This window comes from Bos javanicus, chromosome 10, assembly GCF_032452875.1.
Source record: "Bos javanicus breed banteng chromosome 10, ARS-OSU_banteng_1.0, whole genome shotgun sequence".
Classification (NCBI taxonomy): domain Eukaryota; kingdom Metazoa; phylum Chordata; class Mammalia; order Artiodactyla; family Bovidae; genus Bos; species Bos javanicus.
The window spans coordinates 51,135,805-51,163,088 of NC_083877.1; the positions used below are offsets into that span (position 1 = coordinate 51,135,805).

The 27,284-nt window shown below is 36.6% G+C and overlaps 1 protein-coding gene across 3 annotated transcripts in view; it reads left to right on the forward strand.

Moving 5' to 3' along the window:
- Nucleotides 1-27,284, forward strand: part of ADAM10 (ADAM metallopeptidase domain 10) — a 143,600-nt gene that overhangs the window by 53,697 nt on the left and 62,619 nt on the right. For all 3 annotated transcript variants that reach the window (XM_061431157.1, XM_061431158.1, XM_061431159.1), the window contains exons 3-4: nt 10,176-10,294; nt 12,685-12,843. In XM_061431157.1, the coding sequence (XP_061287141.1) occupies nt 10,176-10,294; nt 12,685-12,843 (278 nt within the window). The remainder of the gene's footprint in view (nt 1-10,175; nt 10,295-12,684; nt 12,844-27,284) is intronic.

Below are 27,284 nucleotides of genomic sequence, written 5' to 3' on the forward strand. Positions count from 1 at the left end.
GGCGGAGGAGAAGGAGATGTCAGAGGATGAGATGGCTGGATGGCATCACTGACTAGATGGACGTGAGTTTCAGCAAGCTCCTGGAGTTGGTGATGGACAGGGAGGCCTGGTGTGCTGCAGTCCATGGGGTCACAGAGTCGGACACGAGCATGAGTGGCTGAACTTAGAACTTACTTTCTCTCTTAGGCTTATTCTTATTTCTTGTTTTAACAAACTCCATGATGATAAGATGATGGTGTTGTCTTCTTAAGTTCTTGCTACTTCATCATCAACCAGTTATTCACAGTATATCAGTATTAAATCTCGAGTAGAAGTTCTCATCATTTTCTTTTGGAGGTTGATACTATCAGTAATGCAAAATCAAAAAGTTGTTAAACAGTTTGCTATTGCAGAATGGCAGTAGCTCTTTTTCATCAGAAACTTTATCTTAAGTGGGAGGAGGCTGAGGATAAGAATTCAGTGTAGAACCCACTTACCCAATAAAAGGAGACCTGAACTGCTTGCATGGTTGCAGTTGAATGAGAAGAGCCCACGAGTGGGGCTTGGAGGAGGGGTTTGAATCTTCAGGCCACCCTGGATGTGGAAAGGTAACAAAGGCAGAAAAATGTGTATGGGAGTAGACTCCTTGAGGAGCATGGGGGAGGAGACGGCAAATTTTATCTTTTAAAAGGAGAGATTTGAGATAATGAGAATGTGCAGCAGGACGACAAGTCCCCTTCCTTCCTCTCACTTCCCACAACGGGCACAGGGAATATTGTAGTTTGAAGAAATATATTCATGGAGATGTTTTAGACAGCGTTTGTCACATAAAGAATTAACTTGCTGGCTGCCCAGGTCTTCATTAATTGAACAAAGATGTTCTGTGTGCTATATTCTATTTTCTTACCATATCTCCTCCCCTCCCCGCTCTATATACCACTTCAGCCCAAGTGATTTTTCTCTAACACGCAGTGTGTGTAGTTCTGCTGCTCACAGCTCTTTCCCACCTCCACTCCATAGCCACATGGCTCTTGAGCCTCCATTTCATTCAAATCTCTGCTCAAATGTCATCCATTCAGAGAAATCTTGCCTAGCACCGTTTGTAAAGTAGCACTTTCTTTCCTTCTTCCATTCTCTCCTTTTATTCTGCTTTGTTTTTCATCATAGCACTTACCACTACAAACTTCAGTTTTAGTTTCACGTTTATCTTCCTTGGTAATTCTTAAGGAATCTTATATGTTTATTTTTGCTTATTTGGGGCAATCTGTCTACCTCAGGACCATTAGTAAAGCCTGGAACTGTGTTTTTCAAACTATAGAGCCCTAGAATTTCTGTGGAGGATGCCTCAGGTTTGGCCCAATGGCGTACACCTGGGCTAACTGTTCTTTCCCTTTCTATCAACCTCTTATGTTTTATGCTTTTTCAGGGGGGTGGCTTCTTTAAGATAATTTGAAAAAGGACTTTTCTGTTTCAAAAAGTGTACTGTTTGACTTATAATAATATTTGCTATTAATACTGGCAGCATGTCTTACAAAAATAATTTGGATGCAGACTCTGTCAAGCATCTTTATGAAGAAGAAGGTGAATGTTACAGGGATAGAATACCTAGAAACGTCTATTTTCTAAGGAAGGCCTGTTAAGTCCTGTTTTATTTCTAGGAGTCATTCTCCAGGCCTGTGACAAACCTGTCCTGTTTAGACACAGTAGACCTCTCTGGGACTGCCAGATCACTCTGGCATACTTGGAAGCAAAGCTTTTGCTCTCAGGTTTCTTTCCCCAGTTAACAAGGTACTTCATTAGCTGAGGCTTTTTTGTCCTGTTAGGTTGGTACAAAAGTAATTGCGGTTTTGGACCATGACTTTTAAATCATTGTAACTAGGTTCAAACACATTTTTATTAATCAAAATAAGAACCATTACAATCAACACATTTTTGCCAACGAGAAGTAAGTTTGTTTATTCCTGTAGCGTGAAAATCCACGTCTTGGGATTTGACAATCTCTTGGAAAGCATTTTCTGCTTTCTGCTGTTTGTGGAAGCGTTTTCCCTGCAAAAGTTGTCAAGATGCTTGAAGAAGTGGTAGTGGATTGGTGAGAGATCAGGTGAATATGGTGGATGAGGCAAAACTTTGTAGCCCAATTTGTTCAACTTTTGAGATGTTGGTTGTGTGACGTGTTGGTCGGGCATTGTGGAGAAGAATTGGGCCCTTTCTGCTGACCAGTGCCGGCTGCAGGTGTTGCAGTTTTTGGTGTATCTCATCGATTTGCTGAGCATATTTCTCAGATGTGATGGTTTCATCAGGATTCAGAAAGCTGTAGTGGATCAGACTGGCAGCAGACCACCAGAGACCATGACCTTTTTTTCGTGCAAGTTTAGCTTTTAGAAGTGCTTTGGAGCTTTTGCTTGGTCCAGCTACTGAGCTGGTCATCACTGGTTGTTGTAAACAGTCTACTTTTTGTTGCACATCACAGTCTAATCAAGAAATGGTTTGTCGTTATTGTGTAGAATAAAAAAAGACAACACTTCAAAACTTTTTTGAGTTGCAGTCAGCTCATGTTGGAGAAGGAAATCGCTACCCACTCCAGTATTCTTGCCTGGAAAATCCCATGGACAGAGGAGCCTGGTAGGCTAGTGGGGTTGCAAAGAGTCGGACACGACTGAGCAACTTCACTTTACTCATGAGGCACCCAGTGACCTAGCCTTTTCACCTTTCCAATTTGCTTCAAATGCCAAATGACCATAGGATGGTTGATGTTGAGTTCTTCGGCAATTTCTCATGTAGCTGTAAGAGGATCACCTTCAGTGATGGCTCTCAGTTGGTGCTTGTCAGTTTCTGATGGCTGGCCACTATGTGCTTCATATTTGAGGCTCTAGTCTTCTTTGCAAAACTTCTTGAATCATCACTGCACTGTACGTTCATTAGCAGTTCCTGGGCCAAACGCTTGCTGATATTGCATGAGTTGTCTCTGCTGTTTTACAACCCATTTTGTACTGGATTTAAAAAATCGCTTGAATTTGCTTTTTGTCTAACATTTCTGTAATCTAAAATAAACATAAACAGCAAACAGTGAGTCATTAGCAGAAAAACATGAAGTGAGAAATGCCATTAAAATGATGTATAACATAACCACATTTATTTAAGAATGTATTCCAATATCAAACAGCAAAGTTTCACAATAATGCAAAATCACAATTTTGCACCAGCCCTAATCCTATGACCAGTTCGAGGGATGCATCTTTAACTATTGCTGGTTTCTTCTGAGAGTCAGAGCCATATACTGTCTATAGCCTATAATCATGTGAGGGAAAAGACAACTTCTTTTTACTCTATAATCTTAACTGTTCTAATCTATAGAATGGTACCTCATTAGTATAGAAGGTATATGATCTAGAAACTAACAGAATCATACACTAACATAATTAATTTTGTTGTCCATACTGAAGGTGGTTCTCCTACTTCTAGTACTACTTAGATTCAGAGTGCTTTTTTAAAGCCTCAGAGGGGAAAACCAGCTTTTATTATCACATGGTACAACTGCATTTTCAAAGCATGAAATTTTCAAAGCCAGAGATTTGGAAAATCCGTTTCATGTATTTTTTCAAATGACTGTCATTTGTTAGCTGATTTTGCCTGCCTATAATTTCACTCCATTCTTTATAACTTTACTATATGGCACTGTAGAAAGAATGATAATAGAACTACTGTAATCAGGATGAGATACAAAATACTATTGATCCATACAGTGAACACAGTGGTTAAATCTAAGAGTAGGAAAACATCCCCAGTGCAAATAGTGTTCCTTACACAGAGCATCTTCCACCTCAAAGGAAATCTAAAATTTATCTTTGGTGGCAGTGCAGTATATTATAATAACAAAAAAAGAACTAAACTTACTGAAAGAAGCATAGTAAAAGGGGACAGAGTTTAGCCTTAGTCTTAAGAGTGTCTCAGGCATTAATAATCAAAGGGTACTTTGTATGGTGGTGTACAGTAAAATTTTCAGTAAAATTCAGATAAGGTTATATCTTACTTGGATTTGTTCAGATTTTAAAAGGTAACTTGTTGGTGAAGATTTCTAATATCACATACATTAAGACCACTACAGCACTCAGCAAATATTAACTTGACTGCTTCTATCACATACTTGAGAGGCATTTGTGATACGGTCAAAAGGAAGATGCAGCAACCAAATACTAGAGCTCTAGTCCTAATTCTAGTCTTGTGACCTGAGTCTCATAAAAACATTCATCATGCTTCCCTTGCAAGGTTACTGTGAGAATGAGGTGCAGTAATATGTGTGAAAGTGCTCTGAAACTACTTTATTTTTGTTGTTTAATCACGAAGTTGTGTCTTATTCTTTGTGACCCCATGGACTGTAGCCTGCCAAACTCTTCTGTCCATGGGATTTTCCAAGGCATGAATACTTGAGTGGGTTGCCATTTCTTTGTCCAGGGAATTTTCCCAACCCAGGAATCGAACCCATGTCTTCTGCATTGACAGTTGGATTCTTTACCATTGAGCCACCAAGGAAACCCTGAAACCTACATCAATTTGAGAACAATGTTATAATCTCATCATTATCACAATACTGCTATCTCAACCAGTAGTATCTCAACCAATATTCTAGGGGCTTTTACTACTGGGATGGGTATCTTTGCCCACACAATTTTATTTTATCCCTTAGTTTTTGGGAATACATGATTTTTGAAATTTTATTTTATGTTGGCAAAATAACATGTAACTTAAACGATTTTAACCATTTTTAATGGTTACAATTCAGTGGCGTTAGGTACATTCAAAGTGTTGTCAAACTATCACTGCTGTTCATTTCCAGAGCTTTTTGATTATACCAAACAGAAACTGTGTACCCATTAAACAATAGCTCTGTATTCTGACCTACCAGCCCTTGGTAACCTCTGTTCTACTTTCTGTCCCTAGGAAGTTGCCTATTCTACGTACCTCATAACTGGGGTCATATGATACATGACCTTCTGCATCTGGCTCATTTCACCTAGCATAGTGTTTCCAAGGTTCATCCGTGTTGTATCATGTATCAGAATTCCATTCCTTTTTAAAGCTAAATAATCCACTATATGTTTATTCTACTCATACATACATCTTGAAATCCATATGTTGGTGGACATTAGGGTTGTTTCCATCTTTTGGCTATTATGAATAATGCCATAAACATTGGTGTACATGAGTCCCTGATTTCCGGTCCTTAGGGTGTATACCTAGAAGTAGAATTTCTGGATAATACAGTAGTTCTCTGTTTAACTTTTTGAGGAACCACCAAACTGTTTTCCCAAAATGCAGTGAATTTTTTTTTTAAGGCAGTGTTCACTGTAATTTCTCTTACCCTTGAGTCAAAAGTTTAAGCTCCTGCTTATAATGGTTTTAAGGTATAACAGTTTTGCTAAATAATAAACAAATCCTGAATGACAAACAGATTAAGCTCATGGACTTTTACTGTTTAGTCTGTTTAACGAAGATGCTCTTTTAGAAGTGCTATTTATATAGTAAATTAAAAGTACATAAATGAATATAAATGAATGATTTTCAAATCATTATGATCCTTTAAAAAACAGTGTGTATATTTATACTTGTATATATGATCAAGGATTTCCTGTCTGTTAGTTGATGAAAGCAACTTTATGAAAAGGATGTGGAATAAGAATTCAGGCAGGATTCCTATTTGTTTAGGATTGTTTTTTTAACTGTGGAATTCCCATTTAGAAGATCTTTGGCTTTGTTGATTGCTTGCTACAATGGATTAGAACCTTAAGGTTCTAAGGATATCTTTCCTAGCCTACAGTCATTGTCACAGTACTTGGGAAGCCCTAGGAGATATTTTGTGAGAGTTTTAGGCAAATAGAAGTGAGTGCAGCCTCAAAATAAAAGATTGCCAATATTGACGGGAAATTAAGGAAAAAGGATTATAGTGTTCAAAAACGGTGACATTATTATGAAGCTAATGGATAAAACCCAACTGTTGACCCCTATTCACTTGAAAAATGATTTGATTTTTTTCTTTAAAATCGTCTTTATTGAAGTATAATTTATATTATGTTCATTTCAAGTGTATAGTTTCAGTTCAGTTCAGTCGATCAGTTGTGTGTGACTCTTTGCGACCACATGGACTGCAGCACACTAGGTTCCCTGTCCAGCACCAACTCCCGGAGCTTGCTCAGACTCATGTCCATGGAGTTGGTGATGCCATCCAACCATCTCATCCTGTGTCTTCCCCTTCTCCTCCTGCTTGCAGTCTTTCCCAGCATCAGGGCCTTTTCCAGTGAGTCAGTTCTTCCCATCAGGTGGCCAAAGTATTGGAGTTTCAGCTTCAGCATCAGTCCTTCCAGTGAATATTCAGGACTGATTTCCTTTAGGATGGACTGGTTGGATATCCTTGCAGTCCAAGGGGTCTCAAGAGTCTTCTCCAAAAACCACAACTCAAAAGCATCAATTCTTCAGCGCTCAGCTGTCTTTATCGTTCAATCCTCGCATCCATACATGACTAGACTGACCTTTGTCGGCAAAGTAATGTCACTGCTTTTCAATATGCTGTCTAGGTTGGTCATAGCTTTTTTTCCAAGGAGAAAGTGTCTTTTAATTTCACGACGGCAGTCACCATGGCTGCAGTGATTTTGGAGCGCCCCCCAAAAGAAGTCTCTCACTGTTTTCACCGTTTCCCCATCTGTTTGCCATGAGTGATGTGACCGGATGCCATAATCTTTGTTTTTTGAATGTTGAGTTTTATGCCAGCTTTTTCACTCTCCTCATTCACTTTCATCAAGAGGCTCTTTAGTTCCTCTTTGCTTTCTGCCATTAGGGTTGTGTCATCTGCATATCTGAGGTATTGATATTTCTCCTGGCAATCTTGATTCCAGCTTGTGCTTCATCCAGCCCAGCGTTTCACATGATGTACTCTGCATATAAGTTAAATAAGCAGGGTGAAAATATACAGCCTTGACATACTCCTTTCCCAATTTTGAACCAGTCCGATGTTCCATGTCTGGTTCTATTGTTGCTTCTTGACCTGCATACAGAATTCTCAGGAGGCAGGTAAGATGGTCTGGTATTCCCATTTCTTTAAGAATTTTCCACAGTTTGTTGTGATCTACACAGTCAAAAGCTTTAGCGTAGTCTGTGAAGCAGATGTTTTTCTGGAATTCTCTTGCTTTTTCTGTGATCCAGTGGATATTGGCAATTTGATCTTGGGTTCCCCTGCCTTTTCTGAATCCAGCTTGAACATTTGGAAGTTTTCGGTTCACATACTGTTGAAGCCTAGCTTGGAGAATTTTGAGCATTACTTTGCTAGAGTGTGAGATGAGTGTAATTGTGCGGTAGTTTGAGCATTCTTTGGCATTGCCTTTCTTTGGGATTGGAATGAAAACTGACCTTTTCCAGTCCTGTGGCCACTGCTGAGTTTTCCAAATAGGCTGGCATATTGAGTGCAGCACTTTCACAGCATCATCTTTTAGGATTTGAAACAGCTCAACTGGAATTCCATCACCTCCACTAGCTTTGTTTGTAGTGATGCTTCCTAAGGCCCACTTGACTTAGCATTCCAGGATGTCTGGCCTTAGGTGAATGATCACACCATTGTGATTATCTGGGTCATTAAGATCGTTTTTGTATAGTTGCTCTGTGTATTCTTGCCACCTCTTAATATCTTCTGCTTCTGTTAGGCCCATGCTGTCTCTGTCCTTTATTGTATAGTTTTATCATTTCAAGTATATAGTTTAAGTTTTGATTAATGTATGTACTTGTGAACCACCATTCAAACCAAGGTGTAGAACATTTCCATCAGAGCAAAAAAGTTCCTTCATTCCCATTTGCTCTTAGTCTCTTTCCATCCCAGGTAATCACTGATCTGCTTTCTGACACTATAGATTTTCCCTGTTAAATTACATGTATATGGAATTATACTATGTGCAGTCTTTTGTGTTATAAAAGTACCTATTTTTAGGAATTTAATCATTTTATTAAATATATAATGCTGATATGCAGGTGACACAACCTTGTATATCTCAGATATGCAGATGACGCCAGCCTTATGGCAGAAAGTAAATAAGAATTAAAGAACCTGTTGATGAAAGTGAAAGATGAGAGTGAAAAAGTTGGCTTAAAGCTCAACATTCAAGAAATGAAGATCATGGCATCCGGTCCCGTCACTTCATGGCAAATAGATGGGGACACAATGGAAACAGTGACAGACTTTATTTTTGGGGGCTCCAAAATGACTGCAGATGGTGACTGCAGCCATGAAATTAAAAGACGCTTCCTCCTTGGAAGCAAATCTATCACCAACCTAGACAGCATATTAAAAAGCAGAGACATTGCTGACAAAGGTCTGTATAGTTCAAAGCTATGGTTTTTCCAGCAGTCGTGTTTGGATGTGAGAGTTTGGACCATAAAGAAAGCTGAGTGCTGAAGAATTGATGCTTTTGAAATGTGTTGTTGGAGAAGACTCTTGAGAGTCCCTTGGACCGCAAGGAGATCCAACCAGTTTCTTCGTAAAGGGAATCAGTCTTGAATATTCATTGGAAGGACTGATGCTGAAGCTGAAACTCCAATACTTTGGCCACCTGATGGGAAGAACTGACTCACTGGAAAAAGACCTGATGCTAGGAAAGATTGAAGGCAGGAGGAGAAGGGAATGACAGAGGATGAGATGGTTGGATGGCATCACCAACTCGATGGACATGGGTCTGAGGAAGCTCCAGGAGTTGATGATGGACAGGGAAGCCTGGTGTGCTGCAGTCCATGGGGTTGCAGAGAGTCAGACATGACTAAACAACTGAACTGAACTGACTCATTTTATTGTTGAATAGTTTGCTACTATATGAATAAGCCACAACCTTTTCTCTCTCTACTTGCTGATTGACATTAAGGTTATTTCCAGGTTTTGGCAATTTTGAATAAAACTGCTTTGGACATTTGTGTCCAGTTGTTTGTGTGGACATATATTTTATATTTTCATTTCTCTTGGTGTAGAATTCTGGGTCATAGGGTTTTTGCATGTTTAACTTTATAAATAACAGCCAATTTTCCAAATTGTTCCATTTTTTACCTTCAGCAGCAGTGTGTCACAGTTCAAATTATTTCTTGTCCTATAACATTTGGAGGTTGGCTAATTAAAAACTTTGGTTCATATTCATTAAGTAGAAATTATGTTATATGCACACTTTTATGGCAGTTGTGAAAATTGATTAGTTAGTTGATTATGAAAGTTATGGCAGTTGATTTAGTTCTAAGAGTTTACTAGTGATAGCTAATATGTTATCCTTTACATCTCCTTTGTGCCAAGTACCGTGTTAATGAGTTTATTTTTTCATAGATTATAATCCCTAGTCCTTAAAATGGTTCCAGAGAACAGAATGTGTTATCTTTATTTAGTGGATAGAAATACTGGACTAGTAAATTTAGGCTTAAGATTTTGATTCTGAATTTGATTCTAAAACCTGAGATTTCTTTACTTAATTTTATTTTAGTATTTTGGTCTTTTCTTTTATAGAGGACAGTTAGAATGAGTATGATTTCAGCTATCATGGTTCTTTGTGTTGGAGTCTCCAAACTGAACTGAGAAAGGTCTAAAAAGAACTAAAAGAAGTTGCCCCAGGGAAAAATAAAGGATTTGAAACGTTTTCTGTGTGTGTGTGTATGTATGTATGTATGTATGTGTGTGTGTGTGTCTCTTTCTGTATGTGTCTGTAGGAAAGAGCATGCATAGTTAACTTTTCTGAGAGGAGATGTTAAATATCTAATTAGATGACACTTTCGTATGTATTATCTGAATTGTGGATAAGAGGAGAAAATGGCAAAGCTGTGGAATTACTAGAGAGGAAAGACAGGTAGTGGTGAATAACAGTAATTGAGTCAAGAAGCTTCTTTTTATCTTCAATCATCTTAGCTGCCCTCAGAATGATCTTGTTTCACTATGTAGGAATCAGCCTATAGGCATTTATTTTTTAATATATTCCTAGATGATTACTGATTATTTATTTGTATGTGAGTTTTATCAGTGTTAGGTTAATTTTAGATCAGAATTTTAATAAGAAAATTGGTCAGTTATTTCCCAAATAGACAAGTTTTGTGGAACAGTCCATTTTGCAGATTTTCTTTATTTAAAAAAATAATTGTTTAAATTTGGATCCTTTTAATTTCATTTTTTTCCTTTTCCACCCTCTCTGCAGACATTTCAACCTTCGAATGAAGAGGGATACTTCCCTTTTCAGTGAGGAGTTTAGGGTGGAAACATCAAATGCAGTACTGGATTATGATACTTCTCATATTTACACTGGACATATTTATGGTAAGTTGAACCTTAAAAGAACTCTGATTTTTTTCTACACAAGGAAATTCATGTTGTTTGAAGTGTAGGCAAATATTTCAGAAAGATGGTATAAATCCTGGGCAGATTTGACTGTATCATGAAGAACAGTGGTCTTTGAAGGATGAAGTAATTCTTGGATCAATTTTTACATATGTTTAGTATCGAATTATGTAGTATCTGGCTTTTATTTTATTTTTATTGACAGCAGACATAGTGTATTTATTTTTTTATTTTTATTTTGGTTTTTTTTTGTAATAAATTTTATTTATTATTTTTTTTAATTTTATTTTTTTTTTAACTTTACAATATTGTATTAGTTTTGCCAAATATCGAAATGAATCTGCCACAGGTATACCTGTATTCCCCATCCTGAACCCTCCTCCCTCCTCCCTCCCCATACCCTCCCTCTGGGTTGTCCCAGTGCACCAGCCCCAAGCATCCAGTATCGTGAACCTGGACGTGTCTGGCTTTTAAAAGGTATGAAGTTTTGATTCTCTCATTACTTCCAAACTGCTACATATTTTTAAAAATTTTAATGATTTATATAATTTTTCTGATTTTCCAAGAAAGAAATTAACAGTAACTTAACTGTGTTTTATAAGAGAAGAAGTCTACAATGAAACTGTAAAATGATCTTAACAGCCAAAAATAATGTGCAAAGTCTTTTATAGGAAAGTCCTCTGAAGGCCTTCTGTCCTCAGAATCTATTTGCTTTTTGTTCACAATTCTAACAACTTTCTCTTACTACACCAGATTTAAAAAGATATTAGGGAGATGAGGGCACAGTTACTAGTTCAATGGAAAACTACATTTATCAGCTTAGTAATGAAGGAAGAACAGAACAATTTATGGAAGTTGTAAAAAAGCTAAAAAATCAATGTCTTCTGGGGGAATTATGGACAAAATATCATGGAATTATAACTCTGTACGTTAGTAAATACTCAAGATGATCCTCATTATTAAGAATTATTAAAGTTAACTGAAAGTTAAATTTCATTTCTACACAGTAGAGAGATTTTCCCTCAAATCTTAACTTGAAAAATTAAACACTTTGAGAAAGGTTTCTTTCTTTTTTTTTTTTTATAAGGGTAAATGAGGTTTTTTTGTACTTAAAATTTCTCATTTGTAGATTGGGCACAGTTAATAACTTTAAAGGTTTTTTTACTGTTATAATTGTGTAATAGAAAAGTAAAGTGTTTTTCCATTGATCAAGATTTCTAATGTTACAGTGTTTTAAATTATTTTCTTGATAGTTTATCTTGCAGGATAAGTAACTTAGTAGTCCCCCCCCCCCTCCGCCCACCACCTTTATTTTGCTAGGTGATAGTTGAGAAGCGTATGACAAAATGAGTTTATAGATAAACATCGTATCATTTCAAATGCAAATGTCTTGGACTCAGCTTCAGTCTATGATCAAAGTCAACTAATTAGTGCTAATCTACAGCTTAGAAATTGGGGGGGAAAAAAAAACCCTGATGTTGAGAATTTTTTTTTTTTTAGTTGTGTTTGTGTATATTCATAATAACTTTTAATTGTTAGTATCTGAGAAAGTTATAATACATTATGGTGAATAAAAGAGAAAGTCATACAAAGTCAGAAAATAAAAGCTAGACCTCAGCTTTTAGTAAGAAAATTTTAAATGGTAAATTAAACTTTATAGATCCCTCCTACTTCCCACCTCTTATCATTTGATGTTTTGTGACTGTATTAAAAACCAAAACTACTTTCTTTTTTATTATTTTCTTTCCCTAAAGAAGTATCATTGATGAGACACTCACAAACTTCCAGTATCTTAAAAAGAATTAGTGGTATACTTCTAAAATATTTAACACTCTTCTATTTTGAAAATGTATTTCTAAAACCCAGTTACGCTAAGGAAGCCAAGACGCATGCAGAATACATTAAGTGGGAAAGGACTTTTTTTTTTAATGACAATTAGAGCAGAAATTCAAAATATACTTTAATGTCTTTATTTTGAAAGTATGTATTTTATACTTGTAGTTTAAACAAAGAGCTGTTAAATGTATGAATTTTAACAAAGAGCTGCTTGTCTCTTTCAGAGTTTATTTAGCAGCCATTTATTCGATGACTATTGCATACATGCCAGGCTCTGAGCTAGGTGCTGGGAATTTGATTGTCGGCAAGACAGATGTTCCATATTTCATTGTTTATATATATGTATAAAATATATATTTACTAAGTTCTAGTTGTTCACATTTAGGTTGATATATTTCATGTGAAAATTAATTTCTCTGGTAAATTTATATTTAGGTTTTTTTCAATACATAAGAATGGCTTTTTAAAGGAGAATAAACTTAACATTCATGTGCAATTTGAGTTTGTTAAGAGTTTGTTGCTTTCATTAATAGGTGAAGAAGGAAGTTTTAGCCATGGGTCTGTTATTGATGGAAGATTTGAAGGATTCATTCAGACTCATGGTGGCACATTTTATGTTGAACCAGCAGAGAGATATATTAAAGACCGAACTCTGCCATTTCACTCTGTCATTTATCATGAAGATGATATTAGTAAGTACTTAATTTTGCAAAAGCATATAAATAGTTGAAACTATGTGGAGACAAATGAAATCTGAGCTGTTTTCTTTCCTAAGCTATTAATCAGGATAGAAAATAGGTTCACAACCAAAATCTCAATTAAATGATAGATTTATATAGTGAGACAATATCATTGTCAGTCTGTGCCTCTACTTTGTTGACATGATACAACCAATTGTATTTGAACTATGAGTCAACCAACTCTGATTGAACTGGAAATTCTATATTCTGATGTTATCTAGTCATTTAATGCTGTAACACCTGTATGCGTGTGCGTGTGTATGGCCTACCGAAGCACCATCTTCTTATGTAAATTTCAGTGTGGATATTTGCATAACATTTAAAGAATTAGATGTTTTTGTAATTTCTAAGCCTTTTGAATATTTTTAAGATCTTGAAATGATAACTTGACTTCCACTGGGTAAGACTTCAGATTTATTGTTACAGATTTTATTCTTGACCATAGTCTTTATATGATAGTAATTTGTTGGTAGAGTTCTTTTTCTGTGTTTTAAGAGAGTAGAAAATGTATTTAGACTTGACTTTTTCATTCTAATATTGTCTGTATATCCATAATCATTAAATCATAAGAATGCTGAAATGAAATGACCCAGAAATACATTCCTCTAATTCACATGCCTCTGGAATACTCATATTTTATTTTTGACTGTAATAAGACTAGTATCTCAGTTTTTGCCTATTTCCCTTATTTGTCAGATTCCAAGCTTCATTTTCCTTTATGCATATAGAAATTTGTTGTCAGTAATTTTGTTCTCACCCCTGGTAATGTACGGGAAAGTCTTAATCATGTTGACTTTTTGCTCTATCAGCTTTGACAGTTTCTATACTGAAGTCTGTCATCTCTAATGCTCGATTACTATAGAAATTAAGCACAATTGCTCTAGATGGAACATATTCATGGTTTTACTACTACCTGATAAATCATAAATTTGTTGTTAATGCTGCTTATCCACTTTTTTGCTCATCCCTATTTGATTTCTGTTCCAATTTCCCTTCTTGATATTTCAGATTCTCCTTAAACTCCAGTCTACAGTCTTCCTTCACAAGCTGGAGTATGGATTCCTTTACCTTCCTTTCTTTTTGCCAAAAGGATCATCATCTACGTGATTTATATGATACTTTGTAATTCCTTAGTAATTTAATTGTTTTGCAGGTTTACTTCCCCTGTCAGGGTATGTAAGTTCTTCAGCTATACTTTCTGTTTTTTTTTTCCTCCTTTAACATTTCACATGTCGTTTATATCTGGAGCACTTTTCTTCACTGATACTTAATAAAGTCCTGCAACATTTTCCCTGGAAAGTTTTCTCAAAATCAAACAAGACCTTTGGGGAAATAAAGGAGAGGGAGAGAGTGATTGACACATTTTGAATTCATGGTTTCCTTCTTATCATATTGTAATCAAGCAGTTCTTTGCCTTCTGTTTCCTGTAAGTATCCTCTACCGTGTTTGTTTTGCCGTTTATGTGTGTACTGCTTGTATGTAGCTTAAGCATGTCCTGCTCTTTTTTCAGAATTCTGTTTCTTCTTTATCATATAATTGCATTTTTTCCACTTTGCATCTTTTAGTAATTTTCAGGTATCTCCCTTTATTTCAACCTTTCTTTTTCCCCAAAGGTTATGAGTCAGCTTGGAGAATTGGTGGCAGTGGATGCAACTTAGTGTTCAGTTCCTTTTGGCATTTAACTTTACCATTGATTTCAGTGCTTAATTCTCAATTGTCTTAGTAAATATATATCATGGTAAGGCGATCTTTTCACATTCTGGTTATTATTATATACCAGTAGTGGTATTAGAGCTTAAAAATAGTAATATTTAGAGTGATTTTGTTTGTAACTTTCTCTGGTAAATAGAAATGTTGTGATGTGAAGATGACAATATGGGAAGCATTGCCTTAAACAGAATTTTTAATGCTTGCAGATTTAAACTGTTACTTTCAAAAAACTACTTGAAAATCTGTCAAGTTAGCTATGAAAGGAAAGCATACACTTGCTAACTTTTTAGTTAAATAGTTGCTCTAAGTCTAGATTCTAGACCAAGGTCGATAGACTGTAAAAGGTTCAGATATTAAATATTTTGTCTTTATTGGCCATGTTAGTTCTATTCCAATGAATTCTGCCATTGTAGTATGAAAGCAGAGTAGAAAATATGTGAATGAATGAGAATGACTGTGTTCCAATAAAACTTTAGTTATTGACACTTAAATTTGAATTTCATGAAATTTTACATGACACAAAATATTATTCTTTTAATTTTTCCCCACCGTTTGGAAATGTAAACTCTATCTTTAGCTTTCATGCCAAACAAAAGAGCTCATTTATCTAGTAGGCTTTTGTTTGCCTACCCCTGTTCTAGAGGATGGCTAGATAAATTTACTTTTTCTTTAAGTTAAAATATAGTTGACATACAGCATTATATTAGCTTTAGGTATACAACATAATGATTTGATATTTAAATATATTATGAAATGATCACCATGATAAGCTAGTAACATCGGTCACTATACACAATTATTACAGTATTATTGACTATATTCTCTATGCTATGTATTACTTCCTTATGACTTCCTTATTTTATGACTGGACGTTTGAGCCTCTTAATCTCCTTGATCTATTCACCCAGTCTGCTACTCCTCTTCCCTCTGACAACCACTAGCTTGTTCTCTGTGTCTGTGAGTCTGTTTTTGTTTTGTTTTTTTTCATTCATTTGTTTTGTTTTTTTTTTAGTTTCCATGTGTAAGTGAAATCACATGATATTTGTCTAGATTAAATTTACTTTTACTTGGCCCTTTAACCTCTCAGTGTAGAATACTTAAGGTTCTAATAGTAGTAGAAGTACAAGTAGTTACTGTTCTTTAATGTATACCCAGCACCATATGAAGTTCTTTGCCTGCTTTATTTTAAATCTTCACAATAACCCGATGAGGTATATAGGACACATGTTATCTCTACTTTACAGATGAGGAAACCGAGCATAGAAAATTTTATGTTGCTTGATTGTGGATGTTGTGTTCTTATCCCTGTGTCTTCTGCTTCATTCTTGTAAATGAAGCTGTAAATTCTCACTGTCCTTACGCCAAGGATTTCTGGGTCTTTTCTGAAATCTGTAAGCCTCCTTGAAATCACATATTTGCATTTATTGCTGTTTAGAGCCAAATTCAGAGAAGGTGATGGCACCCTACTCCAGTACTCTTGCCTAGAAAATCCCATGGACAGAGGAGCCTGGTGGGCTGCAGTCCATGGGGTCGCTAAGAGTCGGACACGACTGAGCAACTTGACTTTCACTTTTCATTTTCATGCATTGGAGAAGGAAATGGCAACCCACTCCAGTGTTCTTGCCTGGAGAATCCCAGGGACGGGGAGCCTGGTGGGCTGCCGTCTATGGGGTCATACAGAGTCGGACACGACTGAAGTGACTTAGCAGCAGCAGCAGCAGAGCCAAATTCTTTCCTTATCGTATTTAGCAGTGGATGTTTTATTTCACAACTAATTAAAAGGGAGACCATGTCCCTTTATTATTTAATAATAATGTTATTTTCATATAATTTACTTAAGAGCTAGTAGTTTATTTTTACGACTAAAGTACTATGTGATCGTATAGGTCATTGTCTATAGGCTTGAGTGAATTTGGTGTCCTTATATGTGTTACTTTCAGCAGAAGCAAATTACAGGGGAGGCATGCCAGCTTTGGATAGGAATCCTGACGAGAATTTGGCTACCTTCCTCTTAACACTGTTCTTGCAGCTCTAGGCCTGAATGTATGAAACTACCATGGAATATAATACTGCTGTTCTGGAGAACCTTAGGGAATGGCTTCTGAGGCCATTCCTGTATATAGGAACACTGAGCCAGTTTTCAGTGAAAGTACTTAATAACTTGTAGATGCTTTGATATAATTTACTTAAGTGCCAATAATTTGACATGAAGGTGATAACTACATATAGTTACCAGCTTAAAATTAGCACTTGTTCAATTCTGTGCTTAGGTGGTTAAAAAGCACTCTTCTAGGACATAGAAGTGTGAACAGTTATGACAGGGTAAGAATACAATTTAGTTCTCTACCTCTTGGACCAGTTTATTTCAAAGAAACTGGAAAAAACATTGTCCCATAAACTATACTATCAGATCAGATCAGATCAGTCACTCAGTCGTGTCTGACTCATTGTGACCCCATGAATCGCAGCACGCCAGGCCTCCCTGTCCATCACCAACTCCCAGAGTTCACTCAGACTCACGTTCATCGAGTCAGTGATGCCATCCAGCCATCTCATCTTCTGTCGTCCCCTTCTCCTCCTGCCCCCAATCCCTCCCAGCATCAGAGTCTTTTCCAATGAGTCAACTCTTCACATGAGGTGGCCAAAGTACTGGAGTTTCAGCTTTAGCATCAGTCCTTCCAAAGAACACCCAGGACTGATCTCCTTCAGAATGAACTGGTTGGATCTCCTTGCAGTCCAAGGGACTCTCAAGAGTCTTCTCCAACACCACAGTTCAAAAGCATCAATACTATACCATAAACTATACTGCTAATCTTAATATGAATACTTTTAGGAATGTCTGTATAATTGCTTGGAATTATTTTAAATAATGGTAAATAGTGGATCTTTGTACCCTTTCATGTACTACCTTTCTGGGAGGCAAAGTTCTAAGTAATTTTTCCATGCTGTACTTATAAAGAACTATTTTGCCTCTGAATTAAAGGTATTTTAAGTAAATATTTGACACTGCAGAGTAAGAGTCAAATTCTTTCACTTCAGATTATTGTCATTTGGGTGGAATAGAGAAGCCCAGAGAGCCTGCATTTGCTGTGCCTCATATAGAAGCAGGATGCTTTTACTCTCAGCCTGTGTGCTAGCTGGAACTGTACTAGTAGCTTCATTATCTTGGGTTTCAATGAGAAGACTCCTTATTTCATGTTCTGAATAATTGAGACTGATAAATTTTACTTAGTCATTTCAAGATGAATGACTCCTTCACGTAGAAGTCTCTATTTGTGAAATGTAAGGATACTGGTTTTAATTAACCTTAAAAAAGCAATTTGTTCCATACTGTGCTTTGGAAGTTGTGGACATAAATGAGTTTTCTCATAGGCATTAAGACTTTCAACTCTTTTTGTGTTACTGTTAGTGAGAAGAAGGGACAAGGACTAGAAGAAAAAGAGGGAAGGAAGAATTGAATTGGAAAGTATTGATAATGACTAGCATTTTTCAAATCTGACATTATATATTGATTGATTGTGTTCATCTAGAAGTCACTGGAAATTCTGAGGATTTATCTTGAAATGTTTCGGTCTGTGCTTAAGGTCCAATCTGGAGCTTAGAAATATGCTATGTGTATTGAAGTTGTGACAGAAAGTGGTAGACACTTAGAAAGATTAAGGAATGAAGTGTTCTGATTGATAATTCAGTCGCAGAGTGGCTCAACTGTGATTGGAAGTGCCCATGACTTCAGAACTTCCATAGTCTATACAGGTTTATTGTCAGTCTGTAAACTTGTTTTACTTAGCATTGATCTTAAATATTTAGTTTTATTAAGCACAGTGATAATATTTGAAACAAATATAAAAACTTAGAAGCATTGTTGACTCTTTTTGTTTTTTTCCTGAGTTAATCTCTATGGAAATATAATTTCTTCAAAAAATCCACAGGCACAAATGAAGAAAAGTTGAGAAGGCTGTGAGAAATGATAGCTTTTTGAAAAATATTTAATTAGAAATGTGAGATATTTAATCAGGAACACATTTAAGGGGTTTGATTCTCTTTGCAGAATTTGGAGAAAATAAGCCCAGCACTTTCATATTATTCAATCAGTTTATTTTATGTATGTAAATAAGATTCAAGTTAAAGACATTTTAAATCAAGACATTTTATGATTGGTTAGCATGTATATTTGTATATATATTTATTTAAAAACATAAATAGAAAATATGTTAGCTGCATAATGATCATTTCAGAAACATGGATTATTTAAAAATAAAAAAGCTCTTATATTATAAAACAGCTTTAAAACTCACCTTAGAAAGTAAAATTATATTTGGAAATTTTGTTCTTTTTCTTCTGAGAAATATTACCTCATGATTTTGTTTTGCAGTGTTTTGTTATAGTTTTACAAAAAGATTGAATAAAAAATTTAATTCATTGTACACCTGAATATTACGTTAAGGATGCAGTTTGAATATGTTCTCACTATACTGTTAAGTTACAGCTTTTGAGAGTTTGGAAAAAGTTTGTAGATATTTGATAGTAAGAAGAATAAAAGTTTTAAATTAAGACTTCATAAGCATGTGTGTTTAAAAAATCAGGATTTTCTTTTGGGGGACATTGTTTCTTCTTCATACCTCAATCAGCAAGCTGTTCATGAAAAAGAGTTTTTTGGAATAGACTGGAAGATTGATGTATTGATAGTTCTGAATTTAATGGAATTCTGTAATTTTAGTACTGTTGCAAAAGGCACGAGAATTACTTCTAAACTGTTAAGTTTGAAGATGATGGAAACTGAAGTCTGTGTGCATGTAGGTGCATGCTCCGGAGAAGGCGATGGCACCCGACTCCAGTACTCTTGCCTGGAAAATCCCATGGACGGAGGAGCCTGGTAGGCTGCAGTCCATGGGGTTGCGAAGAGTCAGACACGACTGAGCGACTTGACTTTCACTTTTCATTTTCATGCATTGGAGAAGGAAATGGCAACCCACTCCAGTGTTCTTGCCTGGAGAATCCCAGGGACGGGGGAGCCTGGTGGGCTGCTGTCTATGGGGTCGCACAGAGTCGGACACGACTGAAGTGACTTAGCAGTAACGGCACTAGGTGCATGCTCAGGTGTGTTTAATCCTTTGTGACCCTGTGGACTGTAGCCCACCAGGCTCCTCTGTTCATGGAATTTTCCAGGCAAGAATATTGGAGTAGGTTGCCATTTCCTTCTCCAGGGGTTCTTCCCAACCCAGGGATCAAACCCACATCTCTTGCATCTCCTGCATTGGCAGGTGGGTTCTTTACCACTGTGTCACCTTGGAAGCCCAAAACTGAAGCCTAAAGAGTCTTATTAAACAGCTTGGGCAAGATATTTTCATGGCAAGGATCCATGTATCCTGACTTCCTCCAGTACATTATTAGTTACATTGTAAGTTAGGAGAGACTTGTTTAAAGGGGCTAAAGTCAAAGGACTTTGACAGTAAAGACAATTATTGTGAGGATTAAAAAGATTTCAAAAGCAGAGACATTACTTTGCCAACAAAGGTCCATCTAGTCAAGGCTATGGTTTTTCCATTAGTCATGTATGGATGTGAGAGTTGGACTGTGAAGAAAACTGAATGCTGAAGAATTGATGCTTTTGAACTGTGGTGTTGGAGAAGACTCTTGAGAGTCTCTTGGACTGCAAGGAGATCCAACCAGTCCATTCTGAAGGAGATCAGCCCTGGGATTTCTTTGGAAGGAATGATGCTAAAGCTGAAACTCCAGTACTTTGGCCACCTCATGTGAAGAGTTGACTTATTGGAAAAGACTCTGATGCTGGGAGGGATTGAGGGCAGGAGGAGAAGGGAATGACAGAGAGTGAGATGGCTGGATGGCGTCACCAACTCGATGGACGTGAGTTTGAGTGAACTCCAGGAGTTGGTAATGGACAGGGAGGCCTGGTGTACTGCAGTTCATGGGGTCACAAAGAGTCGGACATGACTGAGTGACTGAACTGAACTGAAGGCTTTATTTTTGGTATCATTGATTTTGCAGAATTGTTGCTATGTTTGCTACTGGAAAATAGAGTAAATTTACATTTCAGGTTCAACTTTTATGAGTGATGATTTATAGAAAAACTAATTGAAGTATCATTAAAAGTGTGTATATGTTTATATTTCACATCTCTTCTAGCACAATTCACTGCTTGATGTTTATGTTTAGTGACCTTGTAAGTGTGTCTAAAGACATTGGTCTAAGACTTGGGCCCTGTAAAGAACTTCTTTACATTGTGATATCATATTCATTATAAAATGTAAAAATTCTGTTCATGGTTTATAAATTTGGAGATTAGATATCTTGGTAAGCAATCTTGTATCTTATATTTATATTCAAATATTAGACTAGGAATTCATTAATGTGGATTTTACTGCTTTCAGCAACTGTAGAGTCTTGGATTTTGTTGGGGAAGAAAAAAATTTCCCTGTGCTCTGTTTATGTTCTTCTAGCTGATGTAAGAATTTTAAAAGAAGAAGAAGAATATCAAATTTAATTATGTACATACAAGGTCTTCATCAGGAAAATGAGACCCCAGAACAACTTAGGCAGTTGAGATTTATATGGCATTTCAGAGGTGGAGAGGCTAAGGGTTTGGTACTTAAAAGGGGAGCAAAAAAAATTACAGGAAGATGGGAGAGCAAATGTTAGGTAAACGGGTGTTTGCTGTGCCACGCAGGGACAGTGGGATCCAGAGAGGACTTTGATCTCTAGGCCCTGCTGAGTTCCTCCTGCCATACCTACTCCATATATTCTGTATATCTCTGTGTTGATAGTGCTCTTCCTAGACCAGGCCCTTTATCTAAATTCTTTCAGGCCATTAAAGGGGAGGTAAAAAGAAAGACTTCTTGAGTATTCCTCTTTCTTAAAAATAATTGGTCTAAAATAATCTGTATGCCAAAGAAAGACATTTTGTAGTATGTTGTAAAACAAATGAACAGGAAATTAACAAGTGATACAGTATGAATAACTAAGTACAGATTTTCTTCAAATTTCACAAAATTTTATGCCAGTGTCCATTATTTGTTTTCATACTTTCTTCAAGACTCTGCATGGTATTTAATTGCATTGATTGGCTTCAGCTGCATGCAACAGATTCTGGTAAATTCTCTTTTCATTTTTATTCTATAAAAATGCCATATGAACCAGCAATCCCATTGCTGGGCATACACACTGAGGAAATCAGAATTGAAAGAGACACGTGTACCTCTGTTCATCGCAGCCCTGTTTATAATAGCCAGGACATGGAAGCAACCTAGATGTCCAGCAGCAGACGAATGGATAAGAAAGCTGTGGTACATATACACAATGGAGTATTACTCAGCCATTAAAAAGAATACATTTGAATCAGTTCTAATGAGGTGGATGAAACTGGAGCCTATTATACAGACTGAAGTAAGCCAGAAAGAAAAACACCAATACAGTATACTAATGCATATATATGGAATTTAGAAAGATGGAATGATAACCCTTTATGGGAGACAACAAAAGAGACACAGATGTATAGAACAGTCTTTTGGACTCTATGGGAGAGGGAGAGGGTGGGATGATTTGGGAGAATGGCATTGAAACATGTATAATATCATATAAGAAACGAATCGCCAGTCCAGGTTCGATGAGGATACAGGATTCTTGGGGCTGGTGCATTGGGGTGACCCAGAGGGATGGTACGGGGAGGGAGGCGGGAAGGGGGGTTCAAGATGGGGAACACGTGTACTTCCGTGGCGGATTCATGTCAATGTATGGCAAAACCAATACAATATTGTAAGGTAATTAGCCTCCAATTAAAATAAATAAATTTATATTAGGATAAAAAAGACAAAAACAAGTATTTTCTAATTTTTCTTGTTATGGCTTCTTAAATACACCCATCATTTAATAGTAGAAATTTAATTTTCAAATACATGGGATTTTGTTTAAAGTATCTTGAATATTAATTTCTCATTTTGGTACTAATTTCTCATTTAGATGCTTTCATCTCTGTAGTCACCCTCTGTGTTTTTTTCAGTCTAACTTTATTGAGGCTTTTGATGGCCAAGTTGGAGTGCTTTCTTCGTAAATGTCACATGCACTTGAAAATATGTGGGTTATTTTCATATCTTTTGATACTGATTTATAACATAATTCCATAGTGATAAGAGAAAGACTGTGTATGATTTCAATACCTTTAGACCATGAAATTTTTGCACCTTGTTTTATGTCCCTCTGTATGTTCCAGTGTCTCCTAGTTTAAAATTAATGGGAACTTGAATATAATTTGTATCCTACTGTTGTGTGAAAATTGTACAAATCTTAATTACATTGAATCGGTTGACAGAGCTTTTCAGGTTTACTATATCCTTCTACTTCTCTATATTCATTCTTTTAATTTTTTAGAGTTTGGTATTGAAATTCCAAATGAAAATCTTAGTTTCTGCACTTAAAAAATAATTGTAATATATAGTGAAACTATATGTAACTTTGTTCTGTATTTTCCAAGTCTCCTATAAATATGTTATCATACTTTCATAACTTAAGCAAATAAAAATTAGAGCTAAAAAATACCAATGAAAGACATTTTTGGGTGTCAAATTTTGCTCCCTTACAGAATCATAGATTTAAAGATGACCTTGTAGATCAACAGTTACAATTGTTTTTGAGTTTAATTCATTTACTTTAAATCACAGAAGTTAGTGAGAGACATGGGAGAAAGCACACAAGTCACTGCGTTAGAGCACCGAGGCATGGCGCGTGTGTGAGAAGGCAGTTTGAGGGGAAAGCAGGACGATGTTGTAGAATAGCTTTGTGACCTTAGGCAGGGAAGGAACCTTCTTTTCCTGGGTCTCATTTTCTTCATGTTATAAAATGAAGGTGTTACATTGTTAACATTCCTTATTTCTTCCAAAATTTGATAATTCCAAACTACTGTTTCTCCAAAGCTGGAAATATTCTTAGCTTTTCTTATTATGCTTCTGCTGCTGCTAAGTCACTTCAGTCATGTCCAACTCTGTGCGACCCCATAAACAGCAGCCCACCAGGCTCCCCTGTCCCTGGGATTCTCCAGGCAAGAACACTGGAGTGGGTTGCCATTTCCTTCTCCGATGTATGAAAGTGAAAAGTGAAGGTGAAGTCTCTTAGTTGTGTCCGACTCTTAGTGACCCCATGGACTGCAGCCTGCAAGGCTCCTCTGCCTGTGGGATTCTCCAGGTGAGAGTACTGGAGTGGGTGCCATCGCCCTCTCTGTTCTGATTATGAAATGACTATATAAAATAGACATTTTTGCTTGTGAATTAATTAGAAGATGAAGTGTGTCAATCACCATTAGCATTTTAGTGAATAGCCTTAACCATTTAAAATTTCATTTATATATCTTATATTTGTTTCTATACCAATAAATACAGCCCTATTTTTTTTGAAGGTGAGGGTAGCCCTACCTTTTTAATGCCTTAATGCCTGCGTAGTATTTAGTTGTTTCATTGATGAATATATTATTTATCAACTCATCAACTAAATGGACAACTAGATTGTTTACTCTTTTTTTATTATTGCAGTGCACATTTTTGTGCATAATTTTTGCCCTCAGCATATTGTATATTGCCAGATGACTTTCTAAGAAAGTTGTACAGATTTATACTTTTCTACCTAGAAACTTAACATTGATGTAATAATGTGCTAATATAGTCTGTAGGCCTATTTCTCTAATTGCTCCACAAAAGTGACATTAAAAAAAACATATATATAGGATGCAGTTGAAGCTTATACGTTGTCTTTGGTTGTCTCGTCTTTCTTTAAACAATTTTATTGAGGAAAAATTGACATAAAATAAACTGTTACTATGTAAAATATACAGTTTGGTAATTTTAAACATATGTATATATCTGTGAAACTGTCACCATAATCAAGAATAGTATACATATTCATTGCCCCCAGTTGCTTCCTTCTCCTCAGCGTAGTCCTTCTTTTCTTCCCATCTCTCTTTCCTCAGGCACCAATCTGTAGGTGAGTTTGCATTATCTAGAATTTTATGTCGGAGAAGGCAATGGCGCCCCACTCCAGTACTCTTGCCTGGAAAATCCCATGGGCAGAGGAGCCTGGTGGGCTGCAGTCCATGGGGTCGCTAGGAGTCGGACATGACTGAGCGACTTCACTTTCACTTTTCACTTTGATGTATTGGAGAAGGAAATGGCAACCCACTCCAATGTTCTTGCCTGGAGAATCCCAGGGATGGGGGAGCCTGGGGGGCTGCCGTCTATGGGGTCGCACAGTCGGATACGACTGAAGCGACTTAGCAGCAGCAGCAGCAGAATTTTATGCAATGCAATTATATACTCCTTAAAACTGGCTTAACTTAACTCTAAAGAGGGGACATTTTGGAAATTTAAGACAAGCCTTGTAGAAACAAAAGAGCAGAACAAATGCTCATGTTACTTATGTATAAATTCTCTCTTGGCCAAACCCACACTCATCCTTCAAAATATAATCCAAGTATAATGTCCTGGAAACCCTTTCTGGCCCCTTAATTCTGGGTATCCTCTCTTTACTTCAATGGATATATTGGTGAGTCCTCTGTATGTTTTGAATTCAGATCATTGGTCATATGATGACCTTTGAGAAGAGGCATGGAAGGAAAATTGCTGTTGGCTGGATGAGTAAATTAAATTCAACCATTATTTAATAAACTGTGGATGATTGCGGAGAGACTTAATGTTTAGCAAGCAGATAATTAAATGGAATTCTTGTTTACATATCTGACACCCCAGCTAGACTGTAAGCTCTTTGATGGTATATATTCTTGTGTCATTTATTCTTGTGTTGCTTATGTTTGATAATAATAGTTTTTCCCTCCCATTATTAGTTTTGTAAATGAATTAATAAAATTAGGAATAACACTTACATTTAATTAGGAAATTTATGTGCATACAGGCCCTAATTTTGAATGTGCCCTATTTTATAGTCAATCTGTAAAGTAGTTAGAGATATAGAACATAATGATAGACAGTGCAGGTAGAATGAAGGTTAAAAGGATGTTGTTGGAGCCAACAATTTACGGATCTTTAGTTAATTGATGACCTTTGAAAAGAGGCATGAAAATCAGCTGCTGACTGAAAAATTAAATTTAACAAGTGTTTATTGATTTGGGAATATACAGGAATGATTGAGACTTCTTTTTAAACCTTCAGGAATAGTCTCAGTTTATAATTGAGAGTCACAATGTGATAAATTTTGTATCAGAAATGTCCTCAAAGCACTGGTATGCACTGGGGGACCCATAGGAATATGTAGGAAGATTCCCAGTGGAGGTGGCATTTAACTTGAACCTTGAAGATAGGGGTAGACTTTTGACTGCTGGAGATAAGAATCTGTGATAATAGGAGAAAGATAAATATTATTCTGGCTAGGACCATATTTATTTTTAGCTGCTGCAGCTCAGGAACTTCAGAAAAGAAACTAGCGTCTTTGGCCTGGAGTGACCTGTTTTCTGTGTGTAGGTTTATAGTGCCAAATCAAATAAATCGAGTTAATGGTCACTTTAAATCAGTATGATACAAGTTTTCATTCCATTTCAGTTTTAAGATTTATAGGTTTAATGATAGATTAGTTTAATAGTTAATATTGTTTGAGTGTCTAATCTGTACAAGACACTTCTAGATATGTTGGATACAGTGATGAACAAGGCAGAGTTTTTGTCCTAATGCCCTCTAGAGTCTGCTGATCAGAATAGTAGAGCAGCACATTTCCTATTGACCTGATTCCCATGACTCCCTTGGCCCCCAGCACCAGCCCATCTTAAAAACTATAGGTGGGAAGGGACATGCCTGGACCAGCTCCAAGTTTCTATTTCCTTGGAGATCAGTGTTGTGAGAGCATGTGGAAAAGGGGACTTTAGCTTACTCTCCTTCCCAGGGACATTCATACTATACCTTTCTTTTCCTGGTCTCGCCACCCTCCCCAAACAGAGACTGGTTGTGAGGGATGGGGAAAGAGGGAAAGGACCTCTGTCCACTAGAATTAGAAGGGGGAAGGATATTTGGGGGCTGCCTGACCCATTCTTCCATTCCTTCAAACTCACCATCTCTCCTTGAAAAGGGGGGGAAAAAAAAGCCTCCTCTTCTTTTTACTGTTTCAGTGAATCCTTGCTGGTTTTTGGCAGCTTTGGGAATAAATGGCATTTTCATGGGAAAGGACCTCACCAATCTACCTTTCAGATACTAGCAAAGCAAGTTTTTGTACAGTAACTGTCTGTGGAGCCACTCTCTTTTAAATTCACTGACTAGCATATAAGTTGGGTTATTTGATTAATTTAGTGATTCATAGTGTATTATTGATAGAGACAGAGTAAAAGGACAAATGATTAGATAGTTGATCCTGCCTAGAGGATTTTAAGTAGAAAAAAGTGAGAGAACCCTATAATTTAATGATTACTCAAGAAAGCAGGTTTGCTTAACGACAAAACCAAGCCAGCTTTCTTAGCAACAAAACCATGCAACAGAAGCATGGGACATGCCCCCAAACAGTAAAACAGTGGTAGGATGAGACCCACATATTGATTGCCCAGTGAGCTCAGTAAGTTAATGGTCCCTGGGACATGCTCTTTGTACACATAAAAAACAATTTGTGGACTTAGCTTGACCATGGAGGGATAAGAAAATTCCCCTGCCCAACCTGGAGGAGAAACTAATGATGGAAAGATGATGTTT